This window comes from Curcuma longa, chromosome 11, assembly GCF_044706935.1.
Source record: "Curcuma longa cultivar G26 ecotype Majalengka, Jawa Barat chromosome 11, ITB_CL_G26_1.1, whole genome shotgun sequence".
Taxonomy (NCBI): domain Eukaryota; kingdom Viridiplantae; phylum Streptophyta; class Magnoliopsida; order Zingiberales; family Zingiberaceae; genus Curcuma; species Curcuma longa.
Window position 1 is genome coordinate 4,644,986 of NC_133871.1, and position 20,616 is coordinate 4,665,601.

General features: G+C 38.2%; 3 protein-coding genes across 4 annotated transcripts; all 3 read left to right on the top strand.

Moving 5' to 3' along the window:
* The first annotated feature begins 246 nt into the window (after nucleotides 1–246).
* Nucleotides 247–2,376, top strand: LOC141837636 (putative membrane protein At1g75140). The gene has a single exon (XM_074725012.1). It carries the CDS (start codon nucleotides 363–365, stop codon nucleotides 2,187–2,189), a length of 1,827 nt encoding a protein of 608 aa, XP_074581113.1. The 5' UTR covers nucleotides 247–362; the 3' UTR covers nucleotides 2,190–2,376.
* A 2,420-nt stretch (nucleotides 2,377–4,796) lies between these two features.
* LOC141841320 (uncharacterized) lies at nucleotides 4,797–6,754 on the top strand. The gene has a single exon (XM_074729466.1). The coding sequence runs from the start codon at nucleotides 5,146–5,148 to the stop codon at nucleotides 6,586–6,588; it is 1,443 nt and encodes a 480-aa protein (XP_074585567.1). The 5' UTR covers nucleotides 4,797–5,145; the 3' UTR covers nucleotides 6,589–6,754.
* Nucleotides 6,755–6,947: 193 nt separating this feature from the next.
* Nucleotides 6,948–20,413, top strand: LOC141841322 (protein SENSITIVE TO UV 2). Of its 2 annotated transcripts, none has more exons than XM_074729467.1 (13): nucleotides 6,948–7,415; nucleotides 7,929–7,967; nucleotides 8,658–8,767; nucleotides 10,407–10,609; nucleotides 10,707–10,738; nucleotides 10,873–11,241; nucleotides 12,541–12,609; nucleotides 15,224–15,306; nucleotides 16,275–16,616; nucleotides 16,709–16,815; nucleotides 17,384–17,538; nucleotides 19,010–19,206; nucleotides 19,822–20,413. In XM_074729467.1, exons 1-13 carry the CDS (start codon nucleotides 6,969–6,971, stop codon nucleotides 20,084–20,086), a joined length of 2,418 nt encoding a protein of 805 aa, XP_074585568.1. In that variant the 5' UTR covers nucleotides 6,948–6,968; the 3' UTR covers nucleotides 20,087–20,413. The 2 variants fall into 2 exon arrangements, with proteins under 2 accessions (XP_074585568.1, XP_074585569.1); XM_074729468.1 differs by having other exon boundaries at nucleotides 17,387–17,538.
* Nucleotides 20,414–20,616: the final 203 nt, after the last annotated feature.

Consider the following 20,616-nt stretch of genomic DNA (forward strand, 5'->3'; position numbering starts at 1 on the left):
CACAAAATAATTTTCACCTAAAAAACATAGAAAATAAATAAAAGGAAGTGGCACTTCAGTAACAGTGATCGCTAGTCAATAATCATCGTGTCGCCGATCGGGGGTAATCCACGTTTCGTCCTTTGAGACGAAGTCTACGGCGTCGACTTGTTGCACGCCCAGTAGCCGATCCCTTCCCAGTAGCCGCCGCCTGCGTCTACTTCTCTAATCTCTACGATACCACGTGAGAGCCTTCCTTCTTCCGTCTCTGCCGCCCTTCTCCCAAACCCTAATCCTTCTCTACGATCTTTGCTTCTCCGCGGCAATCCGCCGCCGGCCGTCGGGATCTGAGTCGGAGCAGAGCAGAGCAGCGCCGCCCTTTTATGGCTGCGGCTGCCTTCCTCCTTTTCCCCCTCATTCTATCGCTCCCGCTTGCCGCTTCCGACGCCACCGCAGCTGAGCCCACTGACCTCCTTGACCGCCAGGATGCTCAGCTCCGCCGTCTCGAAGCGTTGATTGAGTCCCTCTCCGAGACCGTCTCTTCGCTGCAGGCTTCCCTCTCCTTGCGATCCGACGATTCCGTCGCCGCCTCCTCCCCCCTCGTTCAAACGTTGGATCTGGAGACCGTTACCCCTGCGCTTAAGCCACCTCGAGCGGCGGACGTGGTGGGAGCAGGTGACCGCTCTTCTGGGGTCTCCGTGACGAAGCATAAGACATCCTGGTCGGAGAGGTTCCAGTTTGCCGCAGCAGCACGGATGGAGGCCTCCCCTGTGGTCGCAGCCGTCCTCCCGTACGAGGAGGTAGATGGCCACAGTAAGTATTTCGCTGTCGGCGATTCTTACGGCCGGGTCTACGTGTTCTCCTCTTCTGGAGACGTCCTCATCGAGCTCCCGTCTCTCTCCGACTCTCCCGTCACCTCCATGCTTTCGTACCTCTCTTCCCGCCGGAATGAAAGCCTCCTCTTCTCCGGCCACGAGGACGGCTCTGTCACTGCACACCGCCTCTATGAGTCTTCTGCCAACAGCGAGGATTGGCTCTCTCTCTCGGTTAGTAGCTCGAAAACTTTCATCCGTGGTTCCCGGGAGGTGGACTCACCGCCAGTCTCTGGCCTCGAGGTCCATCAGGTGGGGAGTGTTAGATACGTCATTGCATCTGATGATGGCGGACGTATCAGGGTTTTCACTGAAAATGGCACCCTTTATGGTACTGCCATTGCTTCAAGAAGGCCCTTGGCTTTTATGAAGCAGCGGCTTCTATTCTTGACTGAGACCGGTGCGGCCTCGCTGGACCTGAGGACCATGGTGGTGAGGGAGACCGTGTGCGAGGGGCTTAATGGCTCAGTTGCAAAAGCTTACTCCTTTGATTCATCGGAGCGGCTAAAGGCATATGGTTTCACTGCCAGTGGTGACCTGATCCATGTTGTGCTTCTTGGAGATCTGAGCAACCTCAAATGCTGGGTTCGTTCTGTCAGGAAGTCAGAAATTGATGGTCCTGTAGCGATCCAAACCATAAAAGGTTATCTTCTTGTAGCGAGCTATGACAAGGTGTTTGTCTACAACATCTCTTCACAATTCTATGGGAGGGTTGGAGCACCTCGGCTTCTGTTCTCTGCAGCCATCCAGGATATCAAATCTTTGTTTTTGAATTCAGAAGCCGTTGCAGGTGGTACATTGAATGGAAAACCTTTGATTGCTGCTGATCGGGAAAAGCTTGTGGTCTTAGGGCTTGGCAGTGGTTATATTGGGATTTATAACTCCAACTTTCCAGTTTTCAGAGTGGAAAATAATGCTGTGGTGTGGAGTGGTCCTGCTCTTCTGTTCCTGTTATTTTTAATTGCTATATGGCAGTTCTATGTGAAGAAAAAGGATTCCTTGGGTTGGGTACCGGAGGATTCTTTCAACTCATCAGGTGCTGCTTCAAGTAGCCTTTTGAATTCCACTGCCACTGATAGCGCTTATGCTGATGGTGTGAGAACTGATCTTAGAGAATTACGAGGAGGGGCTCTACGAGCTCCAGCCAGAAGGTATGCGTCTCCTCCTCGTTACGCTGGAGGGTCAGGGCTACCATTTAGGTCTGGTTCTGCAGATCCTAGTTTTAGAACACCAGGGGAGCTGAAATTTAGGGGCCAGAATGTGGAGCCTGCAGGTTTTCCCAAGCGGAGAGAAACATTGTTTCCAAACAGTCAAGTAGCAGAAGATCACATTGATTAAGTCTCTACTCAATCAATTGGTGCCCTTTTTAAAACTGGTTTATTTGATCTTAACACTTGTGCTGCCCTTTGTGGTCTTTTTTAACACTGCATGATAATATCGGGCTGAAAAGTTGCACCTATTGAACTAGCAGAATATGCCTATCTTGTAGTGATCACTGCTTATAATGAAAATCTAATTTAAGAAACATCTAGTTCCTGTTTTTTTTTCCTTCTCATTTCATGGACCTTATACAATAAAATGGTCACATATGTGAAACTTTGTGCTTGTTTAACTACTCTCCAAATGACTCTTTTTTTCAGTATCTCTTTATGTTCAGGATTTTCTAAAGTTTGCTCTTGTATGCTTTAGCAACTGAATCTAAAGCATCCTAAATAGGCATGTGGACTTATTCTGTCAGATGCTAAAACACATGTTTGTCAAGTGAATGTTTTATGCTTGTTGCAAATTTGATACCTGTAGCCAGATGTATAACATTAAATATATGAGTTTATTTTAATGCTTGCAAATGTCATTCCACCTCCTAATGTGAACCTTGTCTATACATTTTTCATTGTCTGTATTTGTCAGTGATGATTCTATTATTCTGGAATACTGTGGATAATTATTTATGTTTCTTCAGGGATACTAATAGTTATTCATGGAAATTCAACCACCCTGGTTATCTGTTTGTTTAAGATGAAGGATTCTAATCACATTGAATATGCTTTGCTATATGAAGTACATTTTTCTTCTTGTGTTGCTTGCGCCTAGACAACAACTCTACATGTCAGTGTTGGGAAGGGGATTACTTTTCCTGGATAAAATGAAACATTTGATTCACATAACATGGATGAGAAAGATTTCTCACTCCTTGCCATGAAAAAAGATGCTACTTCTGAGACTCTAGTGTTATCTTTGTTTGCGATATGATATGCGCATTTTAACTCTGCTCTATCTGACTGAGATCACTACTTAGCTGTAAAAATTTAAGGCAATGAGCAACATTCTGATGCTGAGAAAACTAGGGTTATCTGTGTTTGCAATATGCTCATTTAACCTGTGTTTGCACTATCTAACTGAGAAGTCTCAACTTTGAGTTAAGAAATGTGTTTATTTGCTTACCTTTGGACATTGGACTTTTCAATTTTTTCCTGTTGAGGTGACACACAATTAACTAATGTTTGTCTTTAATTAATTAAGTTTCCTTTCATGTTTATTTCCTCATAGTAAACATCTTTGTTGATTGTGGTGCAATAGCTTTTCCTCCCTTCCATTGTTGTCTTTTGATCTACATTGCCAACTTCTTCCTTTTGGTCGACAAGATTTAGTAAATAAATTTGATTTACTATTTTCTATGCTTTTTTTCTAGGGCATAAGTCAAAAGAGCATTTTTATGATTTTGGAATCATCAATGGATGCTCATCTTTGAATTTTTATTATTTTTTTATTAAAAGAATATTCTACCTCACTAACAACTCATGTATAATTGTTCAATTGGTCTTCAATATTATTTTTATTATTATTTATCGTTTAAATATTTCATTTAAATTTTATTGGTTGGAAGTTTTATTTACGATTTTATAATTATTATATATGTTGTAATAATTATGTTTTATAGTTAATATATATGATTTTATAGTTGTTATATATATTATAATAATTATGATTTCGTAATTGATATTCATGTAGTTGTTATATTTTTATATTGTTATAATGTATAACTTGCTCACTTAGTATTCATATGGTAATAGTTATATTTTTATATTACTACAATATAGATTTGATTTGCTCACTTAGTATTTCATATTGTAGTTATTATAATATATATAGTAGTTATAAAATTATAATTTTTTAATTGTTATAATGTGTTTGCAGATTTAAAATTTAATGAGAGATAATAATGAAAATAATATTGGAGGGCATAAAGGTAAATATACACGGTTGAATAATGGTAAAGGGTAGGAGGTCCTTCACTGATTGAAAAAAAAAAGAGATGTCTTTTAATTTTTATTTTTTTTTTTCTCTTCAAAATGTAGATAGCTTAAATGTGACAAAAGATGATAATATAAGTGCCTTTCAATCTCACGGTGATTTAAAAGGCAGTAAATTATGATGATGACTTCAAGAGATTGAGAGATTTTATTCCTCTTCCGGTAAGAGAGATTTTATTCATAGGGATTAAACGTAGATGGCTCAAAGCAATTGCAAACATTTTCCTGTGGATAAATTCATGCACATAAAGAAAAGAACTATAGAGTTATGAAGTATGTCACAGAAAAAGACAGTGTTTTTTTTTTGGCATATTTTCATTGAATTTAAAATCGCTATTGAAAAATAATAATCATTGGTGATTGGATTAAGTTTTAATAAATTTAGAAAATCAATATACATGACTATGTACTCACACACCTACGATCATGTGAAATGCAGAAGATCTCGGCCGTAGGATGAAAGCACCAGTATGCCACCAACGTGCTTGCTCCTCTCTCTCCGCCATTCTTCCTCGCGGTGGCCTTTCTCTCGCCCTCGCCCTCGCCCTCGCCCGTTCCTGGTTCCCTTCCTCAAGGTACGATCCTCCCGTCCTTCCAACTCCTCCTCTTCTTCTTCAATCCCTTCCATTGGTCCAGCTTCGGATCGGTGTGAACACAGATCGGATCAGCTTTTCGTTGCCCGATCATGCTGTCGGATTGATGCCGCGGGATAGTTCTCCATGATCGAGGGCGAAAGATCCCATCTTGGAGGCGCCTTTTGGAAAAAAATTAGGGTTTTCTCGTCCTGTTTCGGCTGGAGGATCTTTGACAAGGTTAGAGATTGGCTGGCGCATGGCTGACGAGCGAAGCGAGAGTTCTCTGTGATCGAGGGCAAAAAATCTGGTCTTGGAGGTGCTGCTTGATTCTAATTAGGGTTTTCGGCTTTGTTCAAGGTTAAGGATTGCGCGGAACATGGCTGACGAGGGAGCGAGAATGGCGGCCGGATGGATCGGAATCTCTATCTCAGTTTTCCTTCCCTACCAAGATCCGAAAGCCGCGAGCTTGGCTCCGACCTCACCGCCTTCTCCCACGCCTCTGCGTTCTACTCGCCATCAAACGCATTGTCGACTCCGGACATACTGCCCGCCGATCCTCTTCCCGCCGTCGATCCCGCCGCTGTCTACAGTCTGCACTCTTCGTCTCAGGAGCCTAATGCCATTATCCCAGAGTCACAACAGCCGCTTGACGAACCCTCGACTGTACCTAATCTTCATGGCCACGAACCATTGGCCCGAGAGACATCGCGGCTGGTTCCTCTTCGCGAACTCGTTGCTCGGCCTTGGGCGCGTGACTGTGATTCTCAAACTTCCAGCTCGTCGCCGCCTCAACCCTTCTCAAGATCTGGACACGGTCAAGTCGAATCAGTCTCTGCCGGTATTCGCCTGAGCGAGCTGACGGCTCAGGGTAATGCCCTCTCTCTGCATCAGGAGCTCCGAGAACACCCGGAGCATCGTTTCCAGTTGCTGATAGAGTTGTTGGAAACTCGTAGATCGATCACCGATGTCCAGGGGATCAATCCTGATGCCCATTCCCTGACCAGCCCAGAAAGGTTAATGCATGCTATCATGCAGTCCCAGAGAGCAATGGAGACCGCCAAAAAGGCAGCAGACGGCGAGGGCAGGGAGGATCTGGAGAAGACAAATGGAGACATTGCTGCGGCTAATTTCGAGTGCAACATTTGCTATGAACTTGCCAAGGCTCCGGTGGTTACCCCGTGCGGCCACCTCTATTGTTGGTCTTGCTTGTACCAGTGGCTTCATGCTCATTCTGTGAATTCCGAATGCCCTGTCTGCAAGGGTCAGGTGCTCGAAGTTAATGTCACCCCGATCTATGGTCGCGGCGGCGAAGAGACTAAAGATGGTAAGCATCGAGGCGGCGTCGGGGAATCGAATTTGAAAATCCCTCCTCGGCCCCCGGCTAATAGAGTTGAGAATTTGAGATCGCAGTCGCGAGAAAGACTGGAAGAAGGAATCACAAACTCATGGAGGAATAACATGGATGAGGAGACACATGATGGGCCTAGAGCAGATGGAAGTCGGCCATCAAGAAGACAGGGAAGGTTCGGTGCTGCGCGTACTGTGGTTAGGAGGAGGCCAGTGCGAAGTTTGCACGAGGAAGAGGGGAGCGATTCTGCAGGAGTTGTCTTGCCCCACCCACTGATTCCGATTGTAGTCTTCCCGGAGGGACATGGTGCCGAGCCTTCAAGACAAACTGCAGGATCAGTAATGGTGGTCGATCAAGCATCAACTTCGACTGCTAGTCCTGCTCCATGGCCCATTGCAGCAATGCCATCTAACTCTGTTAGACGAAGAGCAAGGAACCCAGCATTGGCGGCGGCCTCCGGTGCCGCCGGTGGTGCTCATCATACGCGGAGAAGGATGCGTTGATACTCTTCTGATTCTACGGCGAAGAGCTTCGGTGACTTCTTCCCCTCCTCTCTTTCTTATGCGAACTTGCTTGCCTTACCGTAAGAACTAATTCGAAGCATTTGGATTATGTTGAAATTATTTGATTTTGTCAGTATTTAAAAAATAAAAAAAGAGAATAATCTAAGCCAGTTTTTTCTTCTTCTTTTTAATATTGAAAATAAATTATACCGTGAATTTGAAAAAGAAAGTGTTAAAGTTTCCTTTACCCCAGACCTTCGCGTCTGTCACGTGCGAGCCTCGTGCCACGGCATAGTTTAAAGAGTTGCCTGCCCCTTCCCACTCGCAACTCGCTTCCCTTTGCCGATCGATCGATCGATCGGTCTCTTCCTCGCTGAGCGATGAGTCTCGACGGCATCGATGAATGGGACGAGAACTTTCTAGATGAAGCGATCCGCGTCGAGCTCGAAGCCCTCTCATCAAGGAACCTACCGCCGGAGCCGACGCTCTCTGCCCATGCTCCCTCCGCCGACATTCACCCTTCGTTTCGACCACAGGCCGATTCCGTCGAACCCGAACCTAGTCGCATCTGGTTGGAATCGAATACGGATCATTTGCAGCCTCCGGTCTCTTGTTCCAGGTTCGGCGCGAGGGTTTCGGGCATAGACGCAGGCGGCGGCACTCTTAGCTTCTCGCCCCCGCGGGAGCTCTCGCAGAGATACCGGGAGAATCCTGATTCTGAGGCGGAGTGTGAGGTTGTACTGCCATCAGTTTTTCGGAATGGTCGGAAAAGAAATCGCAGCGGTGGGGGCGGCACCGACCGTGATAGGGCAGTGGAAAGATTAAAGGTTCGTGTACTTTAACGATGTTCAAGTTGTATGTTTGATGGTACAACATTTAGTTTTGCAAAGATCCCCTTGATTTTATGGGCAATCGAGGTTTGTCGGACTGGAGTCGTGTTTAATGCTGCTGGGAAATGTGGGTTTTGCTAAGGTTCCTTCTTCTTCCCTCACTTCCTACTGTACTTGCTAGGCTTTATAAATCTTGAGCAAACAACCAGAGGGCTCTTCTTGACTATATTCTTTAGGTTTTGGATTAGAAAGGTCATTTTTGTTTCGAATGTAGGTATAAGCTGTCGTCTTGTGTTCACACGATATCATCTCCATGGAAGGGATGTTCTATTTTCATTGTTGTGCGTATTGTTGCTCAATGATTTTCCTAATCTGTCAGTATTTTTCAAATTTCACCAAGTTTTCTGATAGATGGTGAATTTTACTTGGAATACTCTTACTTTGAAAATGTTTTTCATATCCTTTTAAGCTTTGCAAGTGGATCTAACTCTTGGTACCTGCATATCTCAGAGGGAGCTAAGTAATGCCTCCAAGCATCTTAAAGATTTGGTAAGTTGATATCTTTCTATAATTCAGTCTGTTTTTCTTCCAACTTTGATGCGCTAGTTGGTAGTTTGAAAAATTTTATTTGTATAGCATATTCTTTATCAAATAGGTATCTTTGATTAAAATTATGTATCCACAATCCCAACTTTTTTGATGTTTCTTACTGTCATGGCCAACTTATTGCTCAGAGAAAGACTTGCTAGTGCCCCCCTCTATTTCTTTTCTCTTACATGTAAGTTTTGCAAAATCACATGTCCAGAAAAATAATGATTTTCTTCTTGTCCACTACCTATCACATTGCTAATCTTGCGCACACAATTGGCATGATGAGTGACTATGTAAATCTATTGTCTGGATGGTAGGTAATAATATGATTTGGGTTGATACCTTGACGATCATGGACTTATGATAATGGTCTCTCATCCTTCTATCCCTACTAATACTGAATGAGGTTTTATATCCACTACCCAAGCCTGCTCAGTCTTTCATAAATCACAGTTTGTATTTGATTAAAAGTTCATTATTCCATATGATGTCTTAGTACGGTAGTATAAAGACTACTTAATGCTAAAATATGATTATCTAAACCTTTGATTGTAAATTTGTAACATATCAATTAACTACTTTGTCCAAGGATTCAGTTCTTTCACTCCACCTTTTGGCCATTTATTTCAAATGATTATCTATGTCCAGGAACAAGAATGTGCGGTTCTAAAAAAGGAAAGAAGTAAAAAAGATGAACAACTTAAATGTGCTTTTTCAGAGATAGAAGCTAAAGAAGCTGAATTACACAGTTTGAGAAGGTGAGATTTGAGTGGACTGACTACTTTATTATACTCTTTTTTCTATTTGCTAATTCTCATTTATATGCTGCTATAGTTCAATGTTGAATTTCATCTTGTGATATGTTGTATCTATTCCTAGATCTATTTAGGAACTCTCATTGACTGTTGTTGTTCATATTCTTCTTTTCCCATCTATAAGTTGAGTCATCTTATCATTAATGTAATCTAAGTTTTCACGTTCTTTGTCTGTGTAATTACTTTCCTGCTATCCGCTGGATACTGAAGGAATGTAATACAACTTTCTTTGCATTTAATAGTATGATGCAAATCCTCATAATATATGATGCCTAATAGACTATGATTGTCGTTGACCTTCATCAAGCTATTTGAAAACCATCTTTCAGCCATTGAGTACTGCATCAGATGTTGGAAGTTTTTTAATAGGTTATGTTATTCCTAGTGTTCTCTTTAAGTGCTAAATAATACTGGATAGGTTCCGAAATATGACTCTTAATCTTATCTGGTGTAATTTTTTTACTTCATTGAAATGTTAAAATTTTGTCATATGTCATGGATATTGCTATTTATGTGCAGTGAACCATATTATGCACTCAGCTGAAGGTGGATATTTCCAGTACTTAATGTTTTTTTGTTTAGGCCTTTCAATAATTGTCTAGTCAAATATCTAATTTTAGGTATATTAGTGTTGCTTATGTGAGCTATCAATGATGCTTGTGAAGTATATTATCAAGGGTTAGAAGTTTGCCTTTTGCACATTATGGAAGGCCATATTGTTAAAGTTAAACTGTGGAATATGTGACCAAATTTTGAGTATTTTTTCACCCTGAAGTAGCACATACTAGGGTAGCTATATTAGAAAAATTCTTTGGGTGTGGGTATATACTATGTATCCTCATGTATTCTCAGTGGCCTTGGGATATTGCTCAGTCCTAGTTAACAACATTCGTTCAAGTTACCACGTAAGTTGCAGATTGTTCTTATTGATTATATCTTCAATGGAATAGCTTTTATATGTTTTTCTTCAAGACAAGCTTAAAATGTTGATAGTCTGGATGAACATCCTATATTTAATCTTGTCATGCATCAATAGGATAGAATAATTACCAGCCACTATCATATGATTTTCTTATGGTGCATTTGTTACCATGGAATGAGATGAAACCTTCATTTAATATTTGAATAGACTAATTTGAAATGGAGGTGATAATTTCGTGTGATGGCTTTCATTCCCTCCATTCCTTGGCTTAACACATGGAATGAGTACCCCACCTTTAATACAAACAATTTTATTTATCTCTCCTAACATGGTACGTACATGTTTTATTGTTTAGGAAATTGATATTTTTATGTTATTTCATTCCCAAAAACCTTCTATTCTTCTCAATTCAATGAGCCAAAAATAAGAATTGAAATGATACAGTTGCTATTTCATTGCAGTCCAGATTTTATTTCATTCTGATCCATTTCACTGTACCAAACAATGTAACAAACATACTTTTCTGTATAGTGTTTTTCGTATAACATGCTCCAATTCTGTTGATAGTATTTTTGTTGTCCTAAAACCACAACAAAGGTACTATTATTCATTTCCAAAGACGATCCTGATCTGGATTTTGGAAAATTCTGGCCTTTTCAGTGATCAGGTTTATCATCAACATGTTAATCAAGATAAGTGTGCTAGGCAGCCTCCACACAGTTTTGGCCAAAGAAAAACCAAAGGCAAAAATGGAATCCTAGGACCATCCTCTTTGGACCAGCATGTGTTTCAACATAGAGATCGCAAAGTAGAACATTTGCAAACTGCTGGTTCAGCTGATCACCATTTTTTGATTGATAACTGTAAGATCCAAACTTTGCAGTTTTTAAACAAAAGAGTTGTGTGCAATTACGTTATTCTGTTCGTCATTGATTTGCCCTGCAATTTTGATTCTACTAGGTTTAAATGCTTCTGCTGGAGTTGATGAACAGGTACTCAACTTTGTTTTAAGTTGTGTTACTATGCAATATACCTCTGCTGGTTCCTTTTTTTAGACAATTTTTAAAGGAAGTTCAGCCCATTCTCTTTCCTAGAAACTTATGCTTTGGCATCCATATTGGTGCAGGTGCATTGTCTCCCACAGAAAATTGCTAAGCTGAAGGGGAGTAAAGCAGTAGGAACCCAAACAGATAATTACCAGCAATATGACTATACTTCTCAGGAAGATGAAATTGAGGATCATATCTCAGAAACGCTACTAAGTGTCTGGGATTTTCCCAATAACATAATGGCAGAGAGGAACATGATATCAAGGTTGCTTGTTTCTTGCACAGAAGATTTCTGTGTGCTTTTCAGGTGCATGAATATGACATCCAACAAAGATTTGGATTGTCATGCAGATGGAGACCTTTCTCACATGAATTTGCATCAAGGTGCACAATCTGCCATATCAACCACTTCTAAGCTGTCACGTCTTGATGCAATAATTAAAAAGGTATAACATCATTAAATAATCATAAACTGCATTTTATCTCACATAATCCGTTTACTATGGTTTTTTTTAATGTCATGTAAAAAAATTCATATGAAACGGGGAAGATAGATGGGGAGTGTATTCACTAAAAGCTTGTAAAGTAACTCAGGTCGAAACAAATTTTCTTTTAGGTGTCAACCTTACAATGCTGATATACCTAGATCAACAATTGATATACTGATGTAGCTAAATTTCTACAAATAAATTGATACAACAACAATAACAACAACCACCAAGTTTAAACCCACTAGGTGGAGTCGGCTCGATGGATCCTTCTACGCCATTGAATTTTATTCCCGACTATATCATCATCTATACTTAAATGAAATTTATCATGTTTTATTATTGTTAATCATGTTTTTTTTTGGTCTTCCTCTTTCTTGTTTGATGTATGTATTTGTCATAGTTTCACATTGTTTAACTGGAACATTTATTGGTCATCTAAGTACATGTCGGTACCATTTTAAACGCGTCTTTCGGAGTTTTCCCTCAATAGATACAATTCCGACTTTCTCTCTAATGCTTCCATTTCTTATTCTGTCTATCCTCGTATGTTCACACATTTATCTTAACATCCTCATCTCTACTCATATGCTCGAGTCATAGTCCAACATTCAACGTCATATGACATAGCACGTCTAACTGCCGTTTTGTAGATCTTCCCTTTAAGTTTTAGAGGTATTTTACGATCACATAAAATAACCAACGTTCTTCTCTATGTCAACTATCCTGTTTGTATTCTATGTAAGCTATCTTTCTCAAATCCCATTGTCTCCTTATGTCTAATATTGCTAAACTTAAATTCCATATATTATGTCTTTACTCTATTAAGGCTAAAACCTTTCACTTTTAGTGTTTTCTGCCAAGAATAAATTGATCTATAAAAATATAATCTGCATACTAATTGGGTCAGACCAAACTAGGCACCCATGGTCAATCAACTTAATATAGTTATTGTAGCTGAAGACTGTTTGTCCATAGTGCCCTTAATGTGTGGTTGATCCATTAATAGTTAAGATAACTTAATTAGGTTTCCCATTTATTAAATTTATTTGGAGGATTTTTTTTCACCTAGTGAAGCATCAATCTATTATAGGATTCAATTCAAATCTTTAAATAATTTGAAACCTAAGCTAGTGCAGTGTACATTATGAAAGCAGTTTATTATATCTCAGGTTCTCGTGAATATCTGAATAATGTATTTCCTTGGGATTGTTTCCGTGACATGGAATTTCAATTTTTTTGCCCTTCTACTTGCAGATGCATAATGGGATCACACACTTGCATAATTTGCTCGAGGCCTTACTTGACATATGCACTCTTGAAAATGTGAGTGAGATAAATCAAAATGTTGGGCTTCCTGTTCCAATTTTATGAAGAGAATGCTGAGCCTTCAACCTATGTTGTATCTCCAATTATTATAGCTATATTTCATGCATCTCTTTTCAGATTCCAATTTACTAAGAAAGCACCACAAACTTTGATAAAATAAAACATAGTTTTCAAATTCACATCAGTCAATGACCTAGCCAAGGCCAAAGCCACTTTTCCCTAGTGAAACTTTATTAAAATTTATCAAATAAATAAATCAATGTATGCTTTTAAATATATTAATCTTCATGCTTTCACACATTTCATCCAAGGTTGCAAATATACTGAGGGCATTATCTCAACATGCATAATGATGGCCTATGGTATATGTGGTAGATTTTGACATATTTACAATAATATCTAAGTACTTGGAGACACTCTCAAATGTGTCCCCGGGGCATGGTGCCGCGGTAGGACATTCAGGTTGTCACCCAGGCACCTGCGGTTCGATTCCCAACTACGGCGTATTTGCAGGAATTTTCCTCCAAATGGGAAGCGCAATCAAAGGATGCTGGGCTTCTGGGCTGGCCGCTGCGTGCACTTCCCGATTTACTCTGGCGGCCGGTGGGAAACTTCTGTGGGGCCGGACCAGTTACCCCCAGGGATAGTCAATTGGAGACACCCTCAAATATATGGAGTACATTATCACAAACAAATAATGTCTTTCAATCACAAGTGAATGTGTTATCAACTAAGTAAACACGCAACAACAATAAAACATATATTTCACATTATAACACATAAATAATGAATACATAGTACAATGAAGGAGAGATGTGAAACTAGTAGTTAGGTAGTTTGTTCAAATAAGTGATTACATAAACATCATTGTTTTAATGAATCTGCCTAAACTAGCTGTTTAGGCCGCATTGGCTGCTGGGCAATCTAAGTGGACCGCTGGATTATGTAGGTCAGATGGGCCATCTAAGTGACTGCTTGGATTCCCTAGGCTAACTGCCTTTGAAACAACCACCTTGATTGGCCTTGTTAATTATTAGGTGAAGTAATCTCCTTTTATCTCCACCTAGGTGGCGGCTTAAACTACTTTCTAGAACTATTATCACTTAATTAATCATGCATATTTTATTCAAAATGAGGAGATAAATTTAAATTTGCAAAACAAAGATTAGATTGCACCATATATCAAAGAGTATATAATAATGAGGTATTTGATGAATCAAGTAGATTGTCTAACAACAAACCATTTAATTTTAACATAATATTGAAATTTGTTGATAATATTAATTGAATATTTTTTTGAAAGATTTTGTAAAAAAAAATAATCCTGGCACCTAGTCTTTTTTTTTTTTCACTCAGATTGGCTGGTTTGCTAAATGACAACTATGGAATAAATGAAGAGAAGATCTGATGCTAAACACAGTCTATATGTTCGACTGAGTTCATTTATGCACATGCCAATGCAAAGACGACAACTTTGCAGATAGAATTAGTTTTATGAAACGATAATAATGAATAAATTGAGTGGATCTAATGCAAATCACAGTCTGTATGTTCCACTGAGTTCACTTACGTACATGCCTATGCTAAGACAATTTTGCAAAAAGAATAATTTCTTGCTTGTGTCTTTTAAACATCCATGTCATCTCCTACATTTGTTTACTTAATTTGACAACCTGAGGCTGTTGTTTGTCTATTTGCAACTTATGTTTACTGATAGAGTTTGATCTTTCAACATTGTAGATGGGTCTTGCTTAATGGAATTTAACATATATAATTCTTGAATGCACATGGAATCACCATTTTGGGTAGTTGTGCAAGTTTTTTTCGTGCATGTTCAGTTAGTCCTGATGTGGAGAATATCCAATCAATTATGTATGCATTTGAAAGAAGAATAAAAAGGAGAACCTACTTGGAGTATTTTGGATATGTACTATCTTGTTGCCATCCTCTTATATGCCGATTATTTGAGGTGGACTACATTGATTTAATTCCTTTGTTAACCTCTATGCCAATTGGCCACTAGAAACATCCATAATAGCCTTTGCATCCCCCTATGGTGATAACCTAACCCTAAAATAGATACAATTAAGGTCCATGCTCACAAGTTTTAGACAGTTAAAGGTAGATGATAAAGCCTAATGCAACTCTCAACCTTTTTCATCTTGGGATCAACATTGGTGATTTTCCAAATTATTTGACACTACACAAAATAACTGATAAATATAAAATCTTGTTGTGCTGACAATCTCCACAGAATAATCATTCGGGTCAAGTTGTGTTGTTGTAGTTGTAGGGAATGCTAGTTTTCCTTTGCCATTGTACTGAATGTGCTTGTATAGATATATTCTTACAACATAATCTCACTTATTTCTTCCATTTTGTTCAGTGGATTTCTTTTAATGTAATGAAATGATCCAGTGGAATTTGCAGTTTATTAGACATTATATGTTGATGTGATATTAGCTTCTGATGCTTCTTGCCAATTAGACTATCCATCAAATCCTTAATCACTTATGTAACAGTTTGCTATAATATTCTTCTTCTTTGTTGTTTTATAGGATCATGGCTTCTTTTTTTCCCTACTTTTAATGCATCATTTTGTTTCTTGCAGGATTTTGTTGTTCAAAGATCCTTAAGAATACTACACACGTTCTTGCGATACTTGTTGCCTTACAACAGAAGGTCTATTAAAAGGTAAATTTGGTCCTGAATTAATGTTGTTATTGATCATGTCCAATTTAAAATAGTAATTTGCAGAAATTTTTAAAGTTTTAACAGCGAGTCACACATAGTTTATATACTTTGCTGACCTCTTTCTAATGCTAAATTCTTTTGTACTTTAAAGAGCACTTACCTGTTTTTATAGACTCTCCACTCTTATTCATTACAAATAATGCGGACTTTGTTGTCCTTATTTCAAATCATTTGGACTTCTGAAACTATATGGTACCATTTTTTTTCTCACATACATGAAAGAAATATGAACATATTTTACTGTACTTTGCATAGATAGGAAAAACCATGAGATACGGATTTGATCTTCATTTTAGGTCTTCTCAGTACTTGAATATTGGTGAGAGAAATCTACTGATTTTAGAAATTATTAAGCTGATGATGTTTGCCATAGTTCTTCAGAGTAGAAACAGAGACGAAGGGGACAAACCAGAGAATAGAGTGTCAATCAGCTGTAGTTGATGAAACTTGGTCACTATGTGTTCCTGCGATGTGATTGCAGGTGTTAAACTGAATAAGGTTCCAAAATTAAATTGTTCATTAACACACCTTAAACCATGTATAGTTGATACCTCATGATCTAATGAACTTGATGGTAGATAAATTGTCGGTTATGTTTGGATAGTTCTTTGTTTGACAAGGAAGATTCAAACATGTTAAATCTTGTATAAATGATGTATTTCTCTTGTGTTTTTTTTCCTGTCTAAATGCGGTGTTAAAAGTTGGCAAACCATACGTTTGCCCTTGGTCTGGAATTTGACTTGCATCTGTTTATGATGATTATGCATTGCCTGGTATATATGGTCCTTGTATCATCATATGCTTTTTCCTAAAGCTAGGAACAGGCTATAAGAACTCATTGCAGACTGTAGTACTTTTTCATATGCTTATGGACTTCAAATATGATTTTCCCAGTGTACCCTGCTCAGGAAAAATGTGTCTGTTGACCAACTTTCACATAACAATGTCAATGAAGAACTGAGACATCCAGATTGGAATCACATCATGGATCATCTTGAAAGGACATACTGCGATATCAGAAGTTCTGAGTTACCGTCGATCAAGGCAAATGTTTTGGATTTGGAAAACCTCTGCCAGGACAAAGAGAAGATTCACAGCAACAGGTTCCTATCTTCTGAAAGTTTGGTTTCAACATTAAAGAGCATGGAACAAATTGTCATGAGGAATACAGAAGAGTGTGTACGGGTTGAGGCACTATCTGTTATGATTCTTATTATAATGGAGAGTAACCCAAATGGAGAAAGAAATAAGTAAGCTGTCTTAAAATATGAATTAACTTCCTCTTTTGCCATGAGTTTTATGTAATTTTGTCCCTCAAATAATCTACCTTTTCTATGAACAGGTTTGAACTGATCACACTATTGGATGTTGTATCTAAGTTGCTTCAGAAGGAAGCTGGCTTGCATGTGCAGAAGCATGCTCTTCATCTATTTTTCTTGCTCCTGAACAGTAAGTTCTTATCCCTGGCATATTATGGGAATGTGAAATTGCCTAACTCCTTATAAAGAATGTTTTGGTTTAAATGCTCAGCAAAGGAATTCGAAGATGCACATTCTTCTTGTTTGCTTGTTGAACTATTATCCTCATACTAGTTTTGCATTCTAGGATCCAAATGCTATGTGATCCCCATGAAAGAATTTATGAGTCACAAAATTTGAATGTTACAATGAATTGCATAATTAATGAATTGCAAGACAAGAATCTGAGCTAATATAATTGATGATTGAAACAAATGATTCATTTTGTCATGGAATTGAAATGATGACCCTAGTCTATCCACTTGTATTGTAGCCAATACAAGCAAAACATTCTTACTATTGCAACCTGAAACATTCAATGTTTGCCATCCTAACCTTAGGTATCTTCTATTAATTTTAGAATATTTTGTTGATTGTATCGACATTTAGTGTACGGTTGTACCAATTCACACGTTCAACATTGTACCCGTTATTCATTTTTCATTTTGTAAAGAATTAAATATTGACCTTTCTTGCTGATAGTCTATTCTTTACATTAGCAGGCCCAAATATGCTGATGCTGCTCACCAGTGAAGGTAAAAGTGGCCCTGAGACAGAAAAAGGTGGCAATGATAGTGTTTCATTAAAAGGGACCATGAACTTACTACTGAAGGGTTTGTCAGAATGTTTATCATCAACTGGGACAGGAAATCTGGTAATCACTGGTTTGAGTATGTGATTGACTAACTAGGTCCACAATCTGTGCACTTTCTATTTCCTTATGATCTTAAACTTTTTTTAGATATTTTTTTGCCCCTGATAAAAAGAAGATAACTTCAGTTCACAAATGCACACGTATGCCACTATTTATCCTCAATTCCTCATATTATCACCATGGGAATTCTCTCAATAATTTTTATCTTGAATTTTTCTGCGGAAAACTAAATGAAAATAAAAACCAAAGTGATACAAAATTTTACACCCCAGGCCTTTATGAGTTGCATAAGCATGTGCTGTTGCTCAAACAGCTGACGATTGATGTGTATCTCATAGTTCCATGTATGTTTTGTGCTAATAAGTGCTTATAAACCTATACACATGATGGTGCTCAAAAAGCTGATGATTGATGTGGATCCGTAGTCCATTGTGTTGTTTTTCCTAATGTGATTATATGATCACTTTTTGCTGGTTTGTACGTTGATCATTATACTAGGGTTATTTGCCAAAAAGAAATGCCTGATATTTGTCTGAGTTTGTAATTAAGAATCGAAGTAGTTATGATGAACAAATCTTGTGAAACCAACTTTTATTTCAGTTGAATGATCTAGTTTTTAAATTTTCCACATTAAATTGTGCTTTAATTATTCATTTTTGCCAGAGAGCATCATTTTTGCACAATGATGTGGCTTATCGTTTTTAACATTTAGTGATTTATATTTTATATTCTTTGGATGACATAAAAGGCGCATGTCTATGGCTTAACTTTTATCTAATGGTGTGGTTGGTTATGGTTATTTACTATTCTATTCCTTATGAATTCCCATGGAATAAACTATTCCTATGTTTGATTGCAAAAATAACTATAAAATACCTGTTCCCATTAGAATAGTTATTCCAAATTCATGAGGAATATTTATCTCTTGCTCTATTCCTATAATAACCATTTCTTATATATGCCATCCTTTAGAAAATGCATTTGATTACCCCAATTGGATTAACCGGGTCAGATGGGCTGAATGTGCTGCTTGGGCAAGTCGACTTGGATGGGCCTATTTGTTTGGATGTCCCAGTCGAGCCATGTTGGCTGGGCGGGTCAATTAGATCGAGTAGATCGTACAAGATGAGTTAGACAAATTATTAATGTAGGGATAATTTCTTTTCATTCTAAAGATTATTTCTTGTGTTTTTCTTATAATATTACCAGCTAAAGATAAGAATTGTTATTGCCTATTCTATTCCATGAACCAAACTAAGGCTTATTCCTTGTGTAGTATTATAATCTCTAAGAGTAACTAAGTTATTACTTATTCTATTCTATGAACTTAATGCACCATGATAATTTACCATACGATGGATTCTGCCAAATTTTTCTATGATGTCAATGCAGTGTCTGAATTGTAGTTTGCTCTTACACTTACTGTTTCCATACTTTTGTCAACATATTCCAAAATGGTATTTAATTTCAGGAGATTAAGCTTCGCAAACAAGCAATTATATTGTTAGCTTATGTAGCATCATGTGGGAGATCTGGATTCGAATTCCTGTTGAAGCTTGTAGGGCCTCAGGATGTCAATTGCTTGCAGCTGATTGTACAAATTTTGGCATTTGAGATGGATGTAGAAATTGCTGATTATACCAGTGTTCAGTCCCTCAGCAAGGAAAGGTAACTCTCGGCGGCAAGTCATTATTATTAATTCTCTTGTCGGCTAAACTTGCAATGCCAGGAAAATATTAGTGTAGCGATGAAGCATTGGTTTAGGGCCAACAATATTAGATTGGCATGAGACAACTCGACTTAAAATATAATTCACAAAGACAAGAACTATTAGTGTGACATGTTCCGACCCAAATATAAACGGATGGTACAAATTGACCTTTTTATAAAGTATTCATATTGAAAATTTTTAAGCACTTTTTATATCATATAATTAAATTCCTTATTGAGTTTTAGATTGACTTGAAAGATATGGCCTCTTTATGACAAAAATAATAAGCCATGATACGAGTTTCCCTTAGCTGGCTGTATAAGTTTTTGTTAAAGGAATTCTCGCAATGATGTTCTAGTATTTTAACTTTATATATAGGCTCATATTAGTGTGCCAAGTTTTTTAGTCTATCTTGTGACTAGGTGCCAAAAATACCAAACAGGTCTAAGACAAGCAGAAAACCATTTTAACTAGAAAGCAAGTTGAATTTAGCTTTTAGTAGGATTGAGCAGTTTATGATTCGTCACTCATGGGCAGCCTCAACTGATATTCTTCCATGTTTCGTCACACAGGACATTGTTGTTGAGAGAGGCATTGATACTCTTGAATAGATTATCATCTCATCCTATGTATGCCAGGCCTACGCTCGAAGCACTGACAGACAACAAGACTTCAAGCTTGACAATTGATGTCGTGAACAGGTTATCTCATAGGAGCAGAGTCTTATCCGAGTTCGACAATGCAAAAATGATACAGCTGGAAGCCGAGACCATGGACTTGGCACAATTGTTTAGATCAAGAGTCTTCGCCTTCTTAGGTGGAAAACAAACGAGTTGATCGATTTTGAATGACACGATGCGCAAGCGTCAAGGTAGAGTTCATTTCCTTGAGCTGGTAAAAGAAATTTTTGTAGGTTGATGCATATGTTTTGGAAGATATTTTCTAAGAGCTCATGTTTGCTCAAAAGTAAAGTGGATGCTTTTTGGTGTTTGCATCCATCTTGTAGACCTTGTCGCGCTGTATATAATTTAAATGACACGAGTTGAGCTTGGCGCCGAATGACACGATAATGCTAGTTGATTTTGTATGCAATTTTGAGAAGTTTTACATCCCTGAGATGCTCGAGTTTCTGTACAACAAAACTGAAATCAAATCGAAATAATAATGGTATTTATTGTTCTAGTCATATCTTTCCTAACACTATTTATGAGTATCCTACCAAATTTTAACTTCATCTATAATATTAAAAATAATGATAAGAGAAAAGTAACAAAAAGAAGCATTTTGAAAAGGACAGGTAAATTTAAGGGCAAAATATTCACAATGGTAATCTAGATCAAACACCAAACACCTGAAAATAAAAACAT